The sequence below is a fragment of the Podarcis bocagei genome, assembly GCF_964188305.1.
Source record: "Podarcis bocagei genome assembly, chromosome: 1".
Taxonomy (NCBI): Eukaryota; Metazoa; Chordata; class Lepidosauria; order Squamata; family Lacertidae; genus Podarcis; species Podarcis bocagei.
The window spans coordinates 47,777,563-47,800,246 of NC_138125.1; the positions used below are offsets into that span (position 1 = coordinate 47,777,563).

At 43.1% G+C, this 22,684-nt stretch overlaps 1 protein-coding gene across 7 annotated transcripts in view; it reads right to left on the bottom strand.

The window, feature by feature from the left end:
* RGS6 (regulator of G protein signaling 6) overlaps positions 1 to 22,684 on the bottom strand; it is a 223,846-nt gene that overhangs the window by 85,950 nt on the left and 115,212 nt on the right. For 5 of the 7 annotated variants that reach the window (XR_014005857.1, XR_014005858.1, XM_081186290.1 and 2 more), the window contains exon 3: positions 6,770 to 6,869. Coding sequence is in view for 5 of the 7 variants with exons in the window: in XM_081186290.1 (XP_081042416.1) it covers positions 6,770 to 6,869 (100 nt within the window). In the remaining 2 variants the exon portion in view is untranslated. Of the gene's footprint in view, positions 1 to 6,769; positions 6,870 to 10,938; positions 11,130 to 14,265; positions 14,330 to 22,684 lie in introns of those variants that run through there. The other 2 variants (XM_081186292.1, XM_081186291.1) reach the window with 2 other exon arrangements.

A 22,684-nucleotide genomic window follows, 5' to 3' on the forward strand; every position in this document is an offset into this window, starting at 1 on the left:
GGACTTTGAACAGGCCTTATGTGACAGGGGTTATATGACAGATAGGTTTTTAACTGTAATGTTATACTGTGTTTCATATTGCTGTTTTCACCAGTTTCCGAAATGCCATCAAAGAGAAGTCCAGATGAACCTCCTTTGACAGCAGCATGGTCAAATGTATTTCTCTGGGTGGGTTTGTTTTGTTTTTTGTCCTGGACATTAATCACTGCTCAGACAGCACTCTGCAAACTACCCCCACCCCCACAAAGGCTGATTTTAAAGGCTCCGGGGAACTGTGCAGTTCCTCAGCTAATCCACAGAATTCAAGTCAGAGAAATTCCTTGGGAAAGTCTTGAGAGCAAGAAAGCTATTCAATCCCTGAACTTGCTTGATCCTGCTCAGGAAAGCTGCTCAGCACAACTGGGCTAAAGAATAAGCACACATCCCTTTATATCAGACTTCCTCAAACTCGGCCCTTTAGATGTTTTTTGGCCTACAACTCCCATGATCCCCAGCTAGCAGGACCAGTGGTCAGGGATGATGAGAACTGTAGTCTCAAAATATCTGGAGAGCGGAGTTTGAGGAAGCCTGCTCTATATGCTCTCCAGAAGCCTTTTCAATCTAGATGTTATACTGCCTAGACTCTACGCTGAGTAAGAACGTAAGTACATAAGAACAGCGTGCTGGATCAGGCCAGAGGCTCTTCTAGTCTAACACTCTCACATTGACCAAACAAATGCCCAGGAAAGCCCCAAATCATCTCCTGAGCATCACAACAGGTCCCTCCCCACCTGCAATTCTCATCTACTAGTATTCAGAGGCATACTGCCACACAGGAGGGAGAATTTATTGGTGAAACTGTAATTTTTCAGTTATTTGTTCTTGAAGTCCTATTCAGATCAAGGAGGCAGTTCCAGTCAGAGTGGGTTGAAATATTAAAAGACCCACTATCAAACCATGCCACCTAGAAAGTCCATCTCAACACAGCTGTAGCAGAGCTTCTATAAAAAGCACAAAACTTCCTTCCAGCTGAAATGCAAATATTTGGAGTTGTTTTGAAAGACACTGAAATGTTTTAGGAAATGCTTAAATTGGTTTTTTTCCTTTTTTTACTTAGATATATTCAATTTGCTCAAGATGTTTCTGCATCTGTGACATAGTTTGTTTGTTTAATACCCAACTTGAAAGCCTACGGTTTCTAAGACTATTAGAGGATTCATTTTTCAACAGCCCTTGCTGTAAACCCTTATCCTTGAGGAACTAGTACCTGCAGGACACACAGCTGGAATTACAGTGGTTTGACACCAGCTTTGTCACATGGGAGCCAATTAGATGAACATTTTATGAGAGATGCACCACAGTTCAGCAGGGTCACCAGGGGAGAATTAGGATCAGGAAATACACCCATCTTAAGGCATTAGCAGTGAGAAGGGAGTTTCTGTGTTTCAAATCAGATTGTTGCATAATCACAGTACACACAGCACAACTATATGTGGTTCCTGCCCCAAAGCACTGTAATCATTTGTTCTTGGGCAGCAAACAGCAATGGCAGTGGGCTTTCTGTTGCATCAGATAGAGCCTGTTTATTTCCAGCTTCTCTGACTTGACAGTGTCTGGCATTAAAAGACATTTTAAGTGAAAGTATTTGGTTTTTCACCATCTGGCTGAAGTTAAACTCAGCCTGAATACTAAGCAATGACTAGCTGGCTGCTGGTATACGTGGGTGGCGCTGTTGGTTAAACCACAGAGCCTAGGACTTGCTGATCAGAAGGTCGGCGGTTTGAATCCCCGTGATGGGGTGAGCTCCCGTTGCTCGGTCCCTGCTCCTGCCAACCTAGCAGTTCGAAAGCACGTCAAAGTGCAAGTAGATAAACAGTGGTGGGAAGGTAAACAGCGTTTCCGTGCGCTGCTCTGGTTTGCCAGAAGTGGCTTAGTCATGCTGGCCACATGACCCGGAAGCTGTACGCCGGCTCCCTCGGCCAATAAAGCAAGATGAGCGCCGCAACCCCAGAGTCGGTCATGACTGGACCTAATGGTCCGGGGTCCCTTTACCTTTATACACAAAGGCATATCCTGATTACGTTCTCCTCTCCCCTGAAAAACCTACCAAAACATTCTATGCCTTGATAACATTGTGCTGTATGTTTGCCTACCTCCGTCCCTTAGCCTTCACACAGCTTGAACCACATCCAGGCATTGAAGCACCACCCAAAGTGGTTGAGGCAACCCAGCCAGATGGGTGGGGTATACACAATAAAATTATTATTACTCTTACATATGGCAATGTTGGTTTGAAGCAGGAGTGGACCATACTTCTTGTCCACCCCCCACATTGTCACATCAGTGCACTAAGCCTGCCCTCCATTTCTGTGGACATCTTGATCAAGCCACTCACATGTTCTGTTACGCTCACTTAGCTGGCATTTTTGAAATAAAGGGTAATAATTAGCATATGCAAATAGGCAAAGGGCTTGGTTTTCCTACCTACCATGTGAAGCATTCCAGAGAGATGCTCCTTTAAAAGCTCTGAGTTTCCCTTTAATACGTATGTTTCCTATGCTGACAGCAATATATGTGGAGAACTTGAGCATTATTGCCAATGGGAATTGGTCTATTTGATTTGAGAGTAAAATATTATTAAGTGCTACCTGACTAAAGCTGACACACAGGTCTTTATTCTACATTTTATTTCTTCTCTAAATATTGGGGATAATCTGGCAGAGTCAAGTACTAACTGGTTATCTTTGTTTGCCTGAAGGATCAAAATGGTAGTTTCTATTTCCCCACTCCCCCCAACCCACGTCGTCTGTTTTTGGTTCTCCTTTCCTCCCTCTGACTGAGAGGGAATCATAAACTCAGAAATGAAACACTACCCTTCCCTCTTAATGTTTTAAAAGCTGAGGTAGTGACTTCTTAAATTGTATCACAGCCCACTACTGCCATGGAACAATGGAAATGCTGAATTTTTAATTCACTGTATGCTATGTCTGATCTCTTCCAGGTGTCATAGTCACCCTCAGCTTTTGGTGTGCAGGCCTCAGAGACCTGAAAGTACAGGGGAAGATAAAAGAAATCTCTAATAGGGGGAAAGGGGGATGGGGAAGTCTGAAGGATCAGTATAAATGAATATGACAATGACCAACGCAATCTTCCAACTGAGAAGCAGGTGAAAAGGGAGTATGCAGCATTAAAAATTAAAATTAAAATGTTGATCTGACATATAGAAGCATCCAGTGCTTTTTCTGTGTGATAGTACTCACTGGTACAAAGTACCAGCACCTCTTTCTTTGTGGTCCATAGCAGCCATTTTTTACTGGCACCCACAGCCTTTTCATCAATATTTGAGTACTCTATTTTTTTTTTGTCCCCCCCAAGTGCTGGAAACATCCTTTCTTTTTCTTTTTTTAATAATTTTTATTAACAGGCCAATCAAATCACATTAATTCCAAATCACATTAGTTCCAAATTATACAGCCAAATTTTAAAAATTTTGTTGGGGGTACCCATACTTTGAGCTCCGAAAGGGATCCAAACATCACTCTTGCTGCTGCTTTAATTACACAGTTCTGTCCAGACAGTCTCTTTGTTATTTTCCTCATCTTCTTGTTGTTATCATATATTCCTTTCTTTGTGATCTCTGATAATCTTCACAAGCGGGTTGAAAACAAACATATCCTGTGTGGATTTTACACTCTCCAAGAGCCATATCACATAAAGGACAGACGCCATTTCCACACCTCCGTAAAGAACATTCCCACAGTCTGTCCGTTGATTTCCACAGGCCTGCCAATCTGTATCTCAGGGGGCCCTGCCAGGTCAAATTCACATTCCGATAACCATACATTCACATTCCGATGACCCTGGTCCTCCTCCCCCTCGTCCTCCTGTGGGCAGGCCTGTCTTAACGAATCTCCATTTGTAACTGCGTCACAAACATCCTTTCTAAAGAACCTTCACAGTATTTAATGCCCTGAGGCAGATGAGTAAAATCTGCACACTAGGTGCAGTGGTTAATAGTCCCTGGTTAAATAAACTGACTTCATAACCTTCGCAGATATAAAGAAGGGACTATCAACACCTTTTCAAACCCGTTTTTTCCGACTGTGGAGGAAGAGCTAAATTATGGGTAGCCTTGGTCATCAATCTTGAATAATACCTGCCTATCTGTACTTTGCAGTTATGAATTGTCCAGAAGGGATGATAGGTGAACTTGGGATGCAGAAGCAAAACCAATATTAATACAGGACTTAGGATTACTGCTAGATGATGCTAGTAAACCTCTGGCTTCTACCTCTGTGGTCTTTGCTTTTATGTTCATTTTTATGTAGTATTTGTAAACCTCCGGCTTCTACCTCTCTGGTCTTTGCTTTTATGTTCATTTTTATGTAGTATTTGTTACTTAATAAAAAAAGGGGGGGATAGACTTGGTTCAAATCTCCATCCAGCCATGAACTCACTGGCTTGGTTGAGATGTAACAATCTCAGGCTGGTACACCCTGAACTATGGCTATGAGGCTGAGCTGTGCTCCCTCCCTGGCCCTCCCTTCATGCAGCCAGCTTCCGCTTTCACTTGGAAACCTTGGTCTAATCTGATTTCAAATCCTGCTTTGTAGGCAGCAATTAGACCACCGGTTCCAAGTGCAGACACCATTATTTAATGAGCTGGATATCAGCCCCAAAGCCAACAGGCCACTGATTGGCCTTAAGCAAGCTGCAATCATTCAGTCTCAGCCCCTTAGCCATATTCCGAAACAATCATTTTGGCCTGCTAGTGAGACAATTTATATGAAGTACATAGAGCATTTAGGGAAAGTATACATAAATATTCATCATGTTTACTTCTACACCAGAGTGTGCTGTTGAGAAAGGAAGTCCCATGAATTTTAAGATTACACACTCTAAGAGATTACATGAGCATCTTGAGCTATTACAATTGATCTTGGATGAGATACCACGGTCTGCTTTCTCATTTCCTTTCTGCCACTATATATAGGAACTCATTTAGTCACCACCATCACAGTCATGTTTTGACTCATGGGCACAGCAGCTCCTCTACATACATTTTATTTGAAGGAGGTATAATAGGCTGGGGTTAGATTCTAGAAAGAAAGCATACTGTCTGCTTAAGTGAAGGTCAGGGCAAAGACAGCAAGATGGTAAATGGCAGGATTCTATGAATCTCTCCTTCACAAATCCTTCCCTTAGCTACATGGACCGCTCTTCTCTACTGCCAACTAAAGGTGGTCAATCTGTGACGTTCCAGGTGGTGTTGGACTACAGTTCTCATCAGACCCAGCCACCATTGCCCATGGTCAGAGATGATGGGATTTACAAGCGAGGAACGTCAAGTAGGGCTACCAATTTTTTTTAGAAGTCCTGCTTTTAAGTCTTTGACAGCAGCCTAACTCACAGAGTATTTATTATTTATGTTTGTTGGTCACCTCACAATGCAGACAATAGGTGCCAGTGACACTGCTTTCCACACAGCAACCACAGTGTCAACCTATGGGCTCAACAGTGACTTACTCAGAGTAGGACTTTGAAGTAAATGTCCCAGTAGAATGAGGAGGAGGGCACCCCCAAATGCACAAGGGTTGGCTTATCAAATTTCGAAGTAAGTGGACTAATAGTACACATTACACGTCTAAAGTTGGAGAAAGGCCCTTTTAAGACCCTTAAGCCCAAAGTCTAAAATTCCCACCTAACAATATATGGGGAAGAATCACAGTTTCGCCAGTACAAAATGCAGTGAAGCATATCAACTGTGCTGTCGGGAATTATCTTGACCCTATAGAACAAACAGGTTGTGATAGCATTTTTAATGCCAAGAAAATCCTCACTGCAGCTATTCCTAGGAATGCAAAAGACCCGTTTTCAGGAAGCCTGATCCTGCATAAGGATAAGTATAATCAGCTTAGAAATGATTGTCTTCTTTTTCCTTCCTTGTCCTCCTAAGGAACAGTGATGGCTAGCTCCAATGCTTAAATATAGCCCATGAATATTAAACAAGAAGATAAGCAATCCCCTTTCTTAGCTAAATATACATTAAGTCATCTTGACTTGTGTCTTTCTCACTTGAGCTGATGGGATACATTCTCAAGAGATGAATCACTTGCTTTTTTTAACCAAAGGACATTCAGATACAAAGTTTGTCAACATGAATTTCATGCCCTCATACTCTGTATACATAGCTACATCAATGATAGTCAACAAGTGCCCTCCAGATGTTGTTGAACATATAATCCTCCAATAATTCTTGGCCATTGGCCATGCTGCCTGGGACTAATGTCCACTTTGGTTGACCCTGGCCTGCATTATGCACTTAGTATTTGGGGATTGCAGATGAGCTTGAAAGTCCCAGGAGAACTGAAAATCTTCATTATCATAGTAGTACTGAGAAGAACGCATGTGTCTCTTAAGTTGCCTGCATGGCTGGATAGCAAAACCCAGCACCTGGGTTGCCATGAGGGAGCTTCAATTTACACACCAATCCTTGGCATCTCCAGGTTGAAGAAGACTCCTGTCTGCAACCCTAGAGAGCCACTGCCAGTCAGTGTAGTTAAGCTCTGTCCTTCCAGATGTTGATGCACTCCAACTCCTGGCATGACCAATGGTCAGGGATGATGGGAATTGTAGTCGAACCACATGGCTAGGGCTACAAATCAGCCACCCTTATCGTGGATAGTACTGAGTTAAGATGGTCCAGTGCTCTGACTTCCTATTTCTTCCTACTATTATGATTTGAAACAAACTGAATGGCAATGTGTTACAATTCAAACAGCATACATACCTGTGACAACACTGGGGATTTTTGACAGAAAGCTCTTGACTGTTCGGATGGGCACACCACCTGTTTTGTCATCTTGCATTCTTGTAATGACATCTTCAATCTGGAAAGCAAGAGACAATGAATATTATTCTTGCAAAGCACGTGACTGACTATAGAGATTTAGACTGCAGTAACATATTTAACGGTTCTAGGAACACTTCACCAACATCTCAGGTGTTACAAGGAACCATGCTCAAAGGGAGCAGGCAGAGAAGAGCTGAAGGAATAGCACCGGCTGAACCTTAATTTGGTTGCCAAAAGGATGGAGAAAAAGAATGAATGACCAGTCTTTAGAAATGGCATTATCTTGATAACATAAAAGCAAGTAAATCAAGATAGTTGAAAACAAATATGATGCATGCCAGAAATAAGGAAGTATTTTACCAAATCAAGTTCTGTTGAATCAAATGCAAGATTGTGAATTACAAAGAAGTGTGTTGTTATTTTTATCATCATCATCATCAATATCACCATCAGGTGGCTTAAAATAAAAAAGCCTAAAACATGAACATTAAAAATACTGACATTAAATTTATAGAAGCAGACACATGTTTCATAACACAAAAATGTTATCTAAATACAAACCAGAACAGAAAAATAGTGTCAGCATGTCCTGAAAAAATGTGAAGGAGATCATATGTATGCTGCTGATGAAGTCCATCCATAGATCTGGGCCACATCAGCGAGGCCGAGAGAGGGTTCTTGTTGTCTGGGCAGCTCAGGACCTCCCATATACACTACCCAAGCTTGTGCCTCGGGGAGGGCAATTTGGGGCTGCAAATGCAGTGGTTTGACTTCAATCCCAGAGGAGTACTCCTTTGTCTCTCAAGACAGATGTATCCCAACAAAATGCTCTGGACTACTGAAAGAAGGGGGAGTGGAAATTCCTAAAACACTAAAGTTTCTAATTGGAAAAACCTAATTCTCTGCTTTCCTGGGAGTTTCCATCCACAGTCTTCAGTCTAATGACTTCAGCGCCCCATAATTACATTTTACCACTGCCTTCTAGTAAGCTTATAATTGAAACCAGTGTCATTGCTCTGCTCCAAATAATGTCTCTGGAGACATGTGGGTGATGATGACTCATTATTTCAAAGCTACACAGTACATCATGCGCCAGCCTTATTACTGTCAGCAACTTCAGCTTGCATCTTATAAAGTTACATAACTGATTAGCCCACTGCTGTCTTTTTGTATTTACACATAATCACATACATGAGAATTATTGCTAGTGATATCTGTGGTGCTTTTTAGCATGCAATGAACTTTTACTGTTACTGTGGAAGTTGCATATATGTACAAAGTAGGCTTTTAACTGTAACTATTTTTAGAATGTTTTTAACTTGAACCTGTTTTGGAAGGTGTTAACTGTTTTAGAATGCTTTTCATTATTATTGTGGATGTGTTTGCTGCCCTGAGCTCCCTTCAGGAGGAAGGGCAAGAAATACATAGATGATAGACAGATAGAGATGTAGAGATATATAGCATTTGCAGCACGATATTACTTAACGTTTGACTCAGCCTTTAAATGTAGGAACTGTCTCAATTGAAAACTGTTATGTTTGCTCTGAGGTTCGGTGGTGCCAAAGATCTACCTGTGATGGCTCAAAGTGTGAAGGTAAGAAAACCAGAGGTGCTGACAAATGTGACAATGTGAAAGCTATCATGGAAAAGTATTTGCTACCAATGAAATGATGCTGAATGAACTTTTAGAAGATCTATCCCCAGTGCTTCTTGACTTACTATAAAGATTTGTTTATCCAAAGGTGTCTTTACAATCTGTATAACAGATGAATAATTCACTAGGTAGGAAGTAAGGTAGAACTTAATTCACTAATGCTTTTAAATGGCCTCAGACATGCCACCAGAGAAGAATATGCATGCATACACACTCTTTACCCTCAACTGACTTTTAGAAAGACTTTAATCAAACTAGAAAAAACACTTAAAATGGAAGCAAAGGTAGAAGACACTGTCTAAGAATATTTGAGTTTATACAACTGCCATCACTAGATGGTAGAAGTGTTCTCTTGAGCACTCATTTCTGCTGTGCTCTTGCACTTGACACATATGTTAATCTCATGCTGCGTTCCATGTACACCCTGACCTTACAAGCAAATGGCCATGTTTTAAAATTACTGCACATATTTATCACTGGGGTTCGGTCAACCTGGCATATCTCCACACCAAGAAAAATGTGCAGTGTGTCCTTATCCAAGAGGTGTTGTCTACAGATGGCACAACCTTGACAGCACACTCCAAGGAATCTCTACAAAGAATCATCAGGTGTTTTCCCCAGGCCTACAGGGAGTTTGGCCTTATCACCAGCCTGATGAAGACCAACATCCTGAGCTGGGATGTCAGCAGCATTCCACGCATCAGCATTGGTGGCAACACACTTGAAGTGGCAGGTGCTTTTGTCTGTCTGGATTCCACCATAACCAGCAACTTCTCCATCAACGCTGCGCTGGGAAAGCGTATTGGCAAGGCAATTATGGCAATGGCTCACCTCTCCAAAAGGGTATGGGAGAATGTGCTGCTAACGACCAGTGCCAAGATGAAGGCCTACCAGGCCTGAAGGTTGAACACACTGCTTTATGGAAGTGAGTCATAAGCACCTTACAACTGCCAGGAGCAATGCCTCAACAACTTCCACATTGTAGGAATAACGAGGACGACAGGAGGTTGGATGCAGGTGAGCTGTGCAGGAGCAAGCTGACAAGCATGCTCCAAGCAGGCTGCCGGCTAGTTCCACAGAGACTCCTTTTATTAGCAGAAGTCAACGATTGGAAACAGTAGTGAAACCACTCTGAACATGACGTATTTCCATCCAAGCACATTTCCAGCATTATCAAATACACACGTCAGCAGGTGTTTCCCTAAAATGTTCCCCGATACTTGATTACATCTGCGTCCCCGGTCATGCTCCAGCCAAGCGTTATGTCTAGTAACCAAATCTGGGAGAGGACAAACAGTCAGGGGGGAAACCCTGTTGTCTAGCCAAGGGGCAGAAGTTCAGGGAGCGTGGGCGCAAGGCTCCTTGGCACACTGTTGCATGCCGGGTGCGAGGTGTGCCTCAGCACAAGCGGAGCGTTACCTCCACACACATGCATTGCATCAGGAAGATTTTGGGCATCACGTGGCAGGACAGAGTCTCAAAGATGTGCTCTTCCAAGCCCACATTCCTAACACGTTCACACTGCTGTCTCAGCAACATCTACGGAGGTTTGGTCATGTCCACAGAATGAAAGACAGCAGGATCCCCAAGGACAGGGAGATAGCTTCAGGCACCGGGACTGTTGGCAGAGCAACTCTGCATTACAAAGCTGTCTGCAAATGAGACATGAAAGCTGGCAGCAGCAACCCTGTTGTGTGGGAATCCCTTGCAGATGACTGCAGTTCCTGGTGACAATCGGGTTGCATATCCATAGCAGTGACCAGAGGAATGACCCCTGGGAGGAACACAGACAAGAAATGCCATGCTACATCAGTAGCAGAACAACCGGACATCTTCATGCGCCCCAACTGCAACAAAACATATCTCTCCCCTATTGGTCTCTACAGGCATTACAGGCACTGTAATTCTCCAACGGTTTTACTTTACCCACAAAGACACACTCTTCCAATGTCTCCCAAAACAGATGGATGCCAACAATAATATTTATCATGCACAATAAAATTAGAATGTCTTGGCTGAGTTTGAGGACCAGCAGCAATAAGATTGCTATGGAGCTTGTTCCCTTGCTGCAGGTCTTGGCAGGTATGTGCAAGCCTGGATGTGACCTGAGAATGAATTCAACACAACAGGTTTTAATTCATTTAGCAATGTGGGCAAGACACATTGTCACCAATGATTGCTGTATGATCAGTGAATGGTCACTGCTTTTTTTTTTTTGCATATGCTCCAAATGAATTCCCTCTGAATATTTGTATTTCATTACTATTTAAACCCGTATTTTATGTTCCCTTCCCATGTGTTTGTGTACCTGCCAACTGAGGATAGCACTTCATGCATCTGATGAAGTGGAGACTCATCCATTAAGACTTGCAACATTTTAAAAATAGTTAGCTTTTTAGGTACTGAAAGTTTTTGTTGTTGTTTTTGCAAGCACAGACTAACATAGCTTCACCTGTGGGAGTTCTGGTCTTCATGCTTTCCCTTATTCTTGAAGCTTTATTGAATAAGACTTTTGTCCAGTGGGATTCAGATTATGCTCATGCTTCACGAAAGGCATGAATGCAGGCTGGTATAGACAGAGGCGTCTGATGAGTCAAAGCAGTTCTTTCTCACGATATGTGCTTGTACTGGGGGCATCTAGGAGGATGTTGTACTCTGGAGCTGGAATCTGTTAATAATCATTGCTTCTAGATTTAGGCTCTGAATAGGTTCGGACAGAGTGTTACACTTGTGAGAACATTTGTGTGCGCAGGTGTGTGCATGTGTGTGAGAAAGACAGGGGCAGCAAAGGCAAACCCATCCATAGATGGGTGGCTCTCTCTATATTCTATGTTTGATGCCATTGAGCTCTCTTCTGAGATTATAAAGGTCATCATGGCAGGTAATAACATCCCTGCAATTTTTTTCTCACAAGCTAACAGCATTTTCATTTTAAGAAAGAAAAAGTCTTGTGGTGCCTTAAAGACCAAGACATTTATTACAGATTTCCTAGATGAGATCTGACCTCATCAGTTGCATGGAACATTACCCTGCGTTGGCAGGTATATACACGGTGTAACATATAATATATCTGATGAAGTGAATTCTAAGTCCATAAAAGTTCACACTGTACTAAATGCATTAGTCTTTATGGTACACATTTTTTGTGTTGCTTTTGCTACAACTGACTGAAATGGCTACCCTTCTGGACTTGTTTTAACAACTAAATTTAGGTTCTTTTCTTTTTTGGCCAGTAGTAATTATATTTTAATAGTGACCTAGAAATGTCTTCTCCCATTCAAATGCAGGATAAGACACAGGGAAGATTTCAAATGCAAATGATGAAGCTACGCAGATGAGTACCCAAAGGGGAAACACCACTGGGTTTTGCAATCTGCAAAAGGTGTGTGTGAGAGAGTGATAGTTTTGCTTTGCTAAACTCTTCATGGGCTGAACATGGGCAGAAGGGAAACCCACAGCTTCTCTGTAAAAGCAACATTTATTTGCACTTGTTGCCTTGGAAACAGGCGCAGCTTTCTGGTGTAATACTTCAATATCTTAACATAACATAAAGATAGGCAGCTCTTTGTGTTTTGACAGTTCATGTAACAATGACTGAAACAATAGCATGCAACAGAAATGGGGGCAGAGCTGTGGGAAGTGCACAAACCACCTGCCCTCGACTCTTTATCCACATTTCTTTTCATTCGCCCACAAAGGATATGAAGATACTGTATAATACTAAAGGGATGCCCTTTTGCAACAGCAGCCAAGGCATTAATGAGTCGCTGTAGAGTGAGTGGGTTATGAATGGCAGCCTACCAGCCCAATCTGTAATCCTAAATCAACATGCCTGGACTGAAACAGACTGAAATCAACGACATAACGGCATGACATAATTCCTACATGGGGGTGTGTATCTGTATGGGAGCTGATGGGTAGCATATGGATATAATGTACTGGGGTGCACACCAATTACAAGATTCCGTTCGGGTGCCAATTCAGCACTTTGGAAAACAGCCCAATAAAATCCAAAAAGCTTTGAAGTCTGTTCAACTCAGCTCAGGGTCCAAATTTGATATAGGGAAATTTTAAAAAGAAAAAAAGGCTGTAGCCTTTTTCCTTTCATCTGAATTGTATGAAATTTGAAGATCCAAGAAGGCCTGTAGGGAAGGAGATGGTCTTTCAATTTTTTTTTTTTTTTTGGGGGGGGTCCTTAGTTGTTGAGGGCTCTAAACACTAACGTGAGCAACTTGAACTAAGCTCCAAAACAAACCGGCAGCCAATGCAGCTTTTAAAAAAGAGGGGTTATATGCGATCTAAATGGAACCTCGGCCAGGAATCTGGTGGCTGCATTTTGGACCAATAGAAGTTTCAAGGGTAGTCCCACATCGAGTACATTACAATGATCCGATCTGGAACCAGTGCATGGAGTACAAGAAGAAGAAGAAGAAGAGTGTGGACTTAATATCCCGCCTTTCACTCCCCTTCAGGAGTCTCAAAGCGGCTAACATTCTCCTTTCCCTTCCTCCCCACAACAAACTCTGTGAGGTGAGTGGGGCTGAGAGACTTCAAAGAAGTGTGACTGGCCCAAGGTCACCCAGCAGCTGCATGTGGAGGAGCGGGGAAGCGAACCCAGTTCACCAGATTACGAGTTCACCGTTCTTAACCACTACACCACAGTGGCCAAGTCACTTCTGTCCAAAAGTGGCTGCAGCTGGTGAACCAGCCATAACTGGAAAAAGACAGTCCTGGCCACTGAGGCCACCTGAGCCTCTGAAATCTCTTACCTACTTTCAGCACTGTATTGAAAACCAAACCTGGGCCACTTAGTGCAGGGGTGGGCAGTTGGTGGCCCTTCTCAGGTTATTGGACTGCAACTTCCCTCAGCCCCAGCCAGCATGGCCAATTGTAATCCAGTAGCTGGGATAGCTCAGTCGGAAGGGCATGAGACTTACGAGGTCATGGGTTCGAGCCCCACACTGGCAAGATTCCTGCATTGCAGGGGGGTGACCCTTGTGGTCCTCCCCAACTCTACGATTCTCTCAACATCTAGAGCGCCACAAGTTCCCCATCCTTGAGTTACATGTTTCCCTTCCTACAAAAGTGGGCAATTTTTACGAACAAGTTCTGCCCATTTCTTGGGAGATGGAGACTGGTGAAATCTGAAGTACTGTTATTATTACATTAAACTCGAGATAGTGTTTTTTATAACGAGTGGGCTTTATTTATACAGATTTTAGTTTTATATTGTAACCCACCCCAAGCCTTTGGGGGAAGGGCAGGTTAGAAATCTAATAAATTACAGCGTTACCCTCGCTACAAGAAAACTCCAATTAGGTTTTGTATTAGCTCCCATCACTTCCCCGGCATGAAGCTCTAAGTTTGGCAGGGCTGCATTTGTAACAAATGACACATGGAGAAAAAAGCACAGTATCATAGCTACCAGTTACAGCAACGAGTTAGTGGAGGAAACCTGTACCAATCATTCCTTCCTTTTATGTTGCTGTTGCTAAATTCATACAGATTAACAAAGCCACTCCGCGCGAATAGATTTTTCCAGTGAATAGCAAGTGCACCATTAATACTCTCTTCTCTCCCCCCTCACACTATTTTCTCCCCCTCCCCTTTTTGTGTGCTTTTCTGCACCACATAATGCAGTGTGACAGGTCATTTCATGCATCATTTAATGCTATGCACTGCAATCTACCATGGCCAAAATTAAGTCTGAAAATTGGCAAAAGGCAGATGTAAAAGGAGTGAAGCTTTGGCCCAAAGGCATAAGAGAGAGTCTGTTTACCAACACAAAGTGAAGCTGAGGGTTCAATAAGCAAAGGCGGTGCCCATTTCCTCTCAGGTTTTCTGAAGGGCTTACGATCATATTTAAACTGAATGGAGCTGAGGGGGAGACAGGTGTGACCAGGGCACAGGTGGGTGGCTTGGCTGACAGGCCAAAAGGTGAACAGAGTTCTCTTCTGCCCTATTCCTGCCTCTCGGCCCTTTACGCAAGGATGTTGCCATAACAACACGAGTTGCAGCTTGAATGAAGAGCTGAGAGGCAACTTCTTTACCCACCAGCCAAAACTTCAACCAAACAGTCACAATGGCAACTCTTCAGGCCAGTTCCTTGAGCTTATTTCTTCCTAAGAGGGCCAAAAGAAGTCCAATGGGGCCAAGGCGGCAGCATCACACTGCCTTTTTATGTATACTAAGAAAGAAGAAAGAAGCGATATTTTCAAGTCTATTGATTCAGGGTGCCTGAATTGTTTGTGGTGAATTTGAAAAATGCTTTTGTTTCAACCACGGGTTGTTGAGTTCTTGTTGTTGGCGATTTACACTTGCAAATACAATACTGCAATTGTATTTTACTGCCATTTCTTGCTGTGAAACAAGTTGGCATCTGTTTATATGGCAGGTGGTATACGAGCACCTTAAATAAGCGAAAGAATAGCAATGCATTGTCTCAAAACTTTGGGGGCTTGAGATACTTCTAAGCCAATCTGTAATTTTAATGCCATATGGAGGCACAGTTAATGTATATGAAAGTTTTTTGTTCATGCATTCCCTTCATATACTAGCCATATTCAAACTGTTCACATGACCAGAATTGCACGAGGCTCCACAACTAGCTAACCTCAGCCCCCCTATTGCTTCTGGAGCTGTTGCCAATGAGAGACAGAGTGGGAGTAGCTGCAGTCTGGATCTCTCTCTGAAACATCTCCCTGTGTGCCAAACTGGGATGGGGGAATTTCTTTACCCACCGTTCTTCCTCTGTCAATTTACAAGAGTTAAAGGTCTTTACTCTCCCCCAGCCTCTCTTTGAATCACAGGAGCACTGACTGCGTCTGCATCACAGACATGAGGCGGGAGGTCGGCTGGGGATGGAGGGACAGCCCTGTCTCTTCCAGAAGGACAAAGGAGACTGCCTTCTGGCCTCAGAGGGCAGGGTCCTCCTCAGCCTAAACCAACCCAGAGAGTCACCCAAGGACAGGATCCTGTCCTGCACAGTTTCTGAAATTGTGGGTGGGGAACTTGATGCCCTCCAGCTCCCATCAGCCCCAGCCAGTGCATATTTTTATTTTTTATTTATCATTTTAATTTTATTTCAGGCAACAACTGGCAGGTGACAGGTTCCCATCCCTGTTTTAAAGTTTCTAGAGGACCTATGAGAGTACAGCAGATTTGCCACTGTAGAAACTGGCTCAGTTGGTTATAGAGTCTGGTGCTATTAATGCCAAAGTCACAGGTTCAATTCCCATATGGGCCAGGCTGGACTAAATGACCCTGGGAGATCCCTTCCAACCATGCCACTCTCCATGCATTGGAAGGCAAATAACATAGAATTATAGAATTGTATTCTATGATTCTATCGTATTTGCCTTCCAGTGCTTGGGAGAGTGGCATGGTTGAGCAAGAGGATGTGACAGAGGAGGCAGAGCTAGTAAGTACCGTATTTTTCACACCATAGGACGCAGTTTTTCCGTCTTAAAAACTAAGGGGGAAAGTCTGTGCGTCCTATGGAGCGAATGCAGGGGGGGGAGGCAAGCAGGAAAAGCCCCCAAGAGCCACACACAAGCTTCACACGGCTCTTGCGGGCTTTTCCCCAGGAGGGAGAAGGGACTGACGCGGCCAGTCAGTCCCTTCTCCCTCCTCTAGAAAAGCCTTGTGCAATTTCTCCAGTCGTGGGAGGCTGCGCAAGGCTAAAGAAGCCAACTTTTAAAAAATCTCTCTATCTCTACCTCTTTTTCTTTTTTCGTCCTTTCTCCACCCCCTTATTTTCCTCTGGATCAGTGTTTTTATCTAGATTAACGTTTTAGTTTGGAGGGGGGGAATATTATAAAAAAGGAAACTTTGCAGCTTTTACCAGGCAGGTGGTCCCGCACCCGCTGCTTAAAAGCTTCCAGTGGTGGAGACCCCCCAACAACTTCCAAGGTCACAGAATTGCAGGGTTGCATGTTACATGCAAATATGTACAACACTATGCAAGCAGCTTATTTTTTAATGGGAAAAACACAAAAGGAAAAAGATACAACAAATTTAGTCAGGCAGCTCTGATTCAGAATATTTTGTGCAACAGACAAGTTGGCCACTGGAGAATATCGACAAGCATTTATGCAGGAATAAAAGAATAATTGAGAGGGATACTTATGTGTGTTTGGTAGTAGAAGGATTCAGATACTGGAGACCCAGATTCAAGTGGTTGTACACAACACAGTAACTATAATTCAGTTACATAAGACGCCAACCTTTGAATAAAGAAGCTAGATACTTTCTCTGAGGTCGAATTGTTTCATAATGTAATGCCCTGTGCCATCCTTTGAAGCATATGGCATTGCTACCAAGAGGAGCGAGACATCATCCTCCATACACACCACTTAAGCGATACAGTCATCTTTTGTTATTTTACTACTGAGAAGCTTAATGTACTTTAATTGCCTGACTTCATTCTGTATTCTCCACATCCTGACTCTGTAGCTACAATTTGCTCAGATGTGTAAAGAGAACATTTTCATAGGGGAGGAAAATATGTGAATAATCTCCCAACAGCAAAAGGATAATATGAATGAAAATCTGGATCGAAGCGCTTTGGGATTTTATGTATTTCAAACCCAGGGTTAGTGCTTTGAAAACAACTAAAGAAAAATAAATGCTAGAGGGTTCACTCGGATCACCTTGCCAAAATAAGGTGTGACAGGGTTGTGCTAAATAGCCTCAGCGCATAGCTGTCAACGTTTCCCCTTTTTTAAGGGAAATTCCCTTATTCCCAATAGGATTCCTTGCAAGAACAGGGAAAGGTTGACAGCTATGCCTCAGTGCCATCAACGCACATGGTGGCCATGCCCTCTCCGCCCCCCTCCACACACACAGCTGTTCATCCAGTGGCCCTTCATAAGGTTAGCCAACATGGCTTCACATCTTTTGTTAATGCTTGAGGGAGATTGTGTAGACCCTCCTACTGAGGCCTACAGCTATAGATACAGCCTCAAAATTACTACTGTATGTGGATTTGCCAGGATGACAAAGTCTTTACATGCTCATTACAATGGTACCTTGGGTTACATACGCTTCAGGTTACATACACTTCAGGTTACAGAGTCCGCTACCCCAGAAATAGTACCTCGGGTTAAGAACTTTGCTTCAGGATGAGAACAGAAATCGGGCTCCAGCAGCGCAGCGGCAGCGGGAGGCCCCATTAGCTAAAGTGGTGCTTCAGGTTAAGAACAGTTTCAGGTTAAGAACGGACCTCCGGAACGAATTAAGTACTTAACCCGAGGTACCACTGTATATTATTGAAGAACTAAAGCAGCACTGACTTGTTAAAATATATGTCTCTGTTTATTGTAATATTTCATTAGCCACTGAATGCAGCTTGTCTGTTCTTTCAGATTACAGGGCAGGCACCTGGACACCAATATAACTGACATCTATCACTAGCATGTGCAGAGGGTGTTGAATATCCTGAACTTTCCTGTTCAGCTAAAAAGGTGACCAAATTGGAAAGGGATCACGTTGGGAAGATGGCAGGATAAAGTCTCTTAACAGTAATTGTACCATACAGCTATGGGCACAACTTTTATGGTATTTATTTGCAATGTAAAGCGACCCTATGCTGGAGCAGATTAATGAGGTAAACCAGAATGGTTTCGGTTAATTTTCCTCCTTCTCAAGTCAAAAAAGCACCTCAAGTAGGATTAACACTCCCCACAAAGAGTCATGTTGCTCTGTCTTCCTGTGCTCTACTTTTTTTACACTGTATTTTTTTCTGTTTTCCTATGGGTATTTATGTTTCTCTTGGTTCATGGGGTTTACAAGAAATGGGGCTGTCTTGAATGCTGTCTGCTGAGCAATGGGTGAGGTTTTTTAAAAAATTATAGTGATTTTTTTAAGTCAAAAATTTAACTTATCTTTTAAAAAAATCTCTCTCTCTCTCTCTCTCTCTCTCTCTCTCTCTCTCTCTCTCACACACACACACACACACACACACACACACACACACAGCTAGGTGGGTAGGGCTTCTTCACCACTCCAGAAGCACACTTCAGGAAATCTTCACCTTGTAATGTCTATTGGAGGACATCTGTTCCCCACACCAGAAAGCTAGATGGTGTGAAGTAGGGCTGCCATATGTCCAGAATTTCCTGGACATAGTCAGAAACACTGCCCAGGCAGAAATCGCTGAAATGTCTGGAAAAATCCGGACATATGGCAATGCATGTTGAAAGTCTAGATTTTGGTGAATTGCATTTTTTAAAAAAGCTCAAAAACTTCTTTTCTTTTCTTTTTTTTGAGATTCTGCCAAAAAAAAAAGTTGAACAACTTTTGTGTCCAGGTTTTCACTTTTTGAAATATGGCAACCCTAGTGTGAAGCCACCCCCTTTTTTAAAAAAAGTATATGCAACAATCCAACACAACTCAGTCACCTCTTAACTATTTTGACAAGTGAAAGAGCATGAGACTAACCCCTGCTCTCTCCTCAAAAACATGAAACTAATAAGGTTTTTTAGTTGGCCTAATATGGATTATGGAGGAAAGTTGATCCTCTTTACTTCCCACACAAAATCCACTGGACCCTTTTCCCAGCAATTTGACAGGCATAATTCATGCTGAAGGGGTTCCTGTGTCTGCAAATGTCTTCCACTTCTGAAAAAAGTGAAAGAAGTTATAGTCGTGTTTAGATTTCTCATAAAAGTGAATGGAGAACATGGAGCTTCGTTGTATGCAGAGCAGGTCAAAGTCTGAATCGTGGATTGGAGCAGAGTGAAGACAGAGCAAAGAATGACAGATTGGTTGTTGTTTTTAAAGGTACAAACACAAAGCAAATCTTGAGGCGCATGTGTAACCTAATACCTTTTAGGAAATCATCTGCATGAAAAATACAATCCACTAGCGGCAACCCAGCTTCTAAAAATAGAACTCTAACTATCCAGCAGCTGATTTGAAGAAGAGGGTCAAACATCTAATGCTCATCATCATAAAGTAAAGGTAAAAGGTAAAGAACCCTTGGACAGGGGTGGAACTATGCATGTAACAAAAACTATGTATGTCACAAAATCCCGACAGCAATTTCTGTGGGGGGAAATAGCTTTGGGGAGGGTTGATTTGCACTGGAGAAGTGTGTGTATGTGTGTGCGCAAGGGTGGAGTGTCAAGTTTTCCTGCCTGAGACAAAACAGGAATATGCTGCGCAGCTGCCTCCCTTCCTTGGGTTGTGTGGTGGCACCAGCAAAGCTGCAGTAAGTTCTGGAGAGATCTTGCCTCATGAGAAGGCTGGCCCTGTTTATGTCTCTGTATGTGTGTTCACTCTGCAATTTCCTTGAGCTGTTTACCCCTCTGTCTTTCAGAAAGTGCATATCCTTTGCATGCAGACCCCTTAGAACAGTGATGGCCAAACTTGGCCCTCCAGCTGTTTTGGGACTACAACTCCCATTCCTAGCTAACAGGACCAGTGGTCAGGGATGATGGGAACTGTAGTCCCAAAACAGCTGGAGGGTCAAGTTTGGCCATCACTGCCTTAGAAGGAAGTGGGTGGTGGGGGGAGAGGAAAGTTCCAAAGAGAAAGCAGGAGCTGCTTTTCCCTGAGCAAAAGTGGCAATTTGTTACACACATTCACAGCTAGGTCTGCCCTGAGAATATAAAAGTCTCCAGCAGAATTACACCAGGGGGAAAACCTTGCACTTATATTTCACTGCAGTACAGTGGTACCTCAGATTACATACACTTCAGGTTACATATGCTTCAGGTTACAGACTCTGCTAACCCAGAAATAGTACCTCGGGTTAAGAACTTTGTTTCAGGATAAGAACAGAAATTGTGCTCCGGCGGCGCGGCAGCAGCGGGAGGCCCCATTAGCTAAAGTGGTGCTTCAGGTTAAGAACAGTTTCAGGTTAAGTACGGACCTCCAGAACGAATTAAGTACTTAACCCGAGGTACCACTGTACTACAGTAGTTTCTTGTTGGAGTCCAGGAGTGACATATAAGCCTAAGAATCATCATCAACAACAAAATCATCCTTCATTGTGAGCAAAGGTAGATTACGGCTGAACCCTCCCCACAATAACTACCAATATATTATTTAATCTCTTATTCTTCAAAGATTCTGATTTGGTTGTTGTTTAGTCGTTTAGTCGTGTCCGACTCTTCGTGACCCCTTGGACCAGAGCACACCAGGCATTCCTGTCTTCCACTGCCTCCTGCAGTTTGGTCAAACTCATGCTGGTAGCTTCGAGAACACCATCCAACCATCTCGTCCTCTGTCGTCCCTTCTCCTTGTGCCCTCCATCTTTCCCAACATCAGGGTCTTTTCCAGGGAGTCTTCTCTTCTCATGAGGGGGCCAAAGTATTGCAGCCTCAGCTTCAGGATCTGTCCTTCCAGTGAGCCCTCAGGGCTGATTTCCTTAAGAATGGATAGGTTTGTTCTTCTTGAAGTCCATGGGACTCTCAAGAGTCTCCTCCAGCACCATAATTCAAAAGCATCAATTCTACGGCGATCAGCCTTCTTTATGGTCCTGCTCTCACTTCCATACATCACTACTGGGAAAACCAGTATTTGGTATTTTCCTCCAAATTTCCTGGATATGCATTTGCTACTTATAGCTGACAGGACTCTTAGTGCACCCAAAAACATTTAGACATTATTGTTTGAGACTTGAAGCTAAGGTGAGGTTCATCCAAAAGAGGTTGGCAAGGAGACACAAGATCTCACCACTCTCTCACCAAATGGGCTCACAAGACTCTATGATGGGATAGATAAGCAAGCAAGCAAACCTTTAACAGAACAGCAGATGGGGTGGGGGGAGACTCAGCTTGAAAAATGACTAGTAGCCATAGGACTGCCCAGTTTGTAAAACTGTATTTATTGTGAGACCTACAAATTAATTGTTAGTCAAATACAACCTTAGGGTTGGATTGAACTACATTGTTACACGTGTGCCCTCTAAATCTGCTCCCAGAATGGGGGGAGGGTAGTCCCATTGTGTGAGTGGACCTCGTTCCCCCCATGCATACCCCACTTAGCACCATATGTCCAGTGTTTTCACTCCTGGATCCTTGAGCAATGATAACCAGAAAACCCAGCTTTTATGCTGATACAGATAAATATGCAGGATTTGCCATCAGCAACCTGACTCATGTGGAACAATTTTCCACGAGACAGCTGTAATGTATACACCACACCAGAAATTACTCATATTTCTTGGATTACACCTTCCAATTAACATTCAAGTATTTTACAGCACTGAAGTATAAATGCTATTTTTGAGAATGAATGGAATCATTTTCGTTTTTCAAATTTCAAAAAAAGAAAGGAATGATGTTTATGACCTTGAGACAGAAGGTTTTAAGTCTTCAGAGATAGGGAGCTGCACATCAGAAATCTTAACATGTCCCACTCTGTTGTCAAACCTTATTAGTGTTCAGGTCTGACAGTAGACCTTAGTGCAGCATCATTATCTGGCAAGCCTTACATTTGTGATTAAAATCACCTTCTCCTGTAGATTATGGGTTGCTGCTATGGCGTTCAAATACTGACTTTAGCAGTAACTAAACATTCAGCATAGTTTCCCTTAGACCAAAAAAGGGGAAAAAATAAATGTGATTTTCAACTGCGACAGAAAAGGTATCAATTTTCCAAGATGACTGTCACAAATATAGCCAAGTCTAGTCCTATGATGCAATCACAGTTCGTAATAGCCCTTTCCAGGCATTATAACTCTTGCGTAGACCAACACAAAGAAGGGGATAGGTTTGTGCTGGTTAGCAAACCCCTGACATCATTTGTGCCGACTAGCCCCATCCCCTGATCTCTATTCATGAACATCTGTAAGGATAAAAGGTAAAGGTAAAGGGACCCCTGACCATTAGGTCCAGTCGTGACTGACTCTGGGGTTGCTGCGCTCATCTCGCTTTATTGGCCGTGGGAGCTGGCGTACAGGTCATGTGGCCAGCATGAATAAGCTGCTTCTGGCGAACCAGAGCATCGCACAGAAACACTGTTGACCTTCCTGCCAGAGCGGTACCTATTTATCTACTTGCACTTTGGGGCATGTTTCGAACTGCTAAGTTGGCAGGAGCAGGGACCGAACAACGGGAGCTCATTCCGTCGCAGGGATTCGAACCGCCAACCTTCTGATCGGCAAGCTCTAGACTCTGTGGTTTACACCACAGCGCCATCCCCACAAAAATACAGCTGAAGATGGGTAGGCTTGCATCCAACACGGAGCC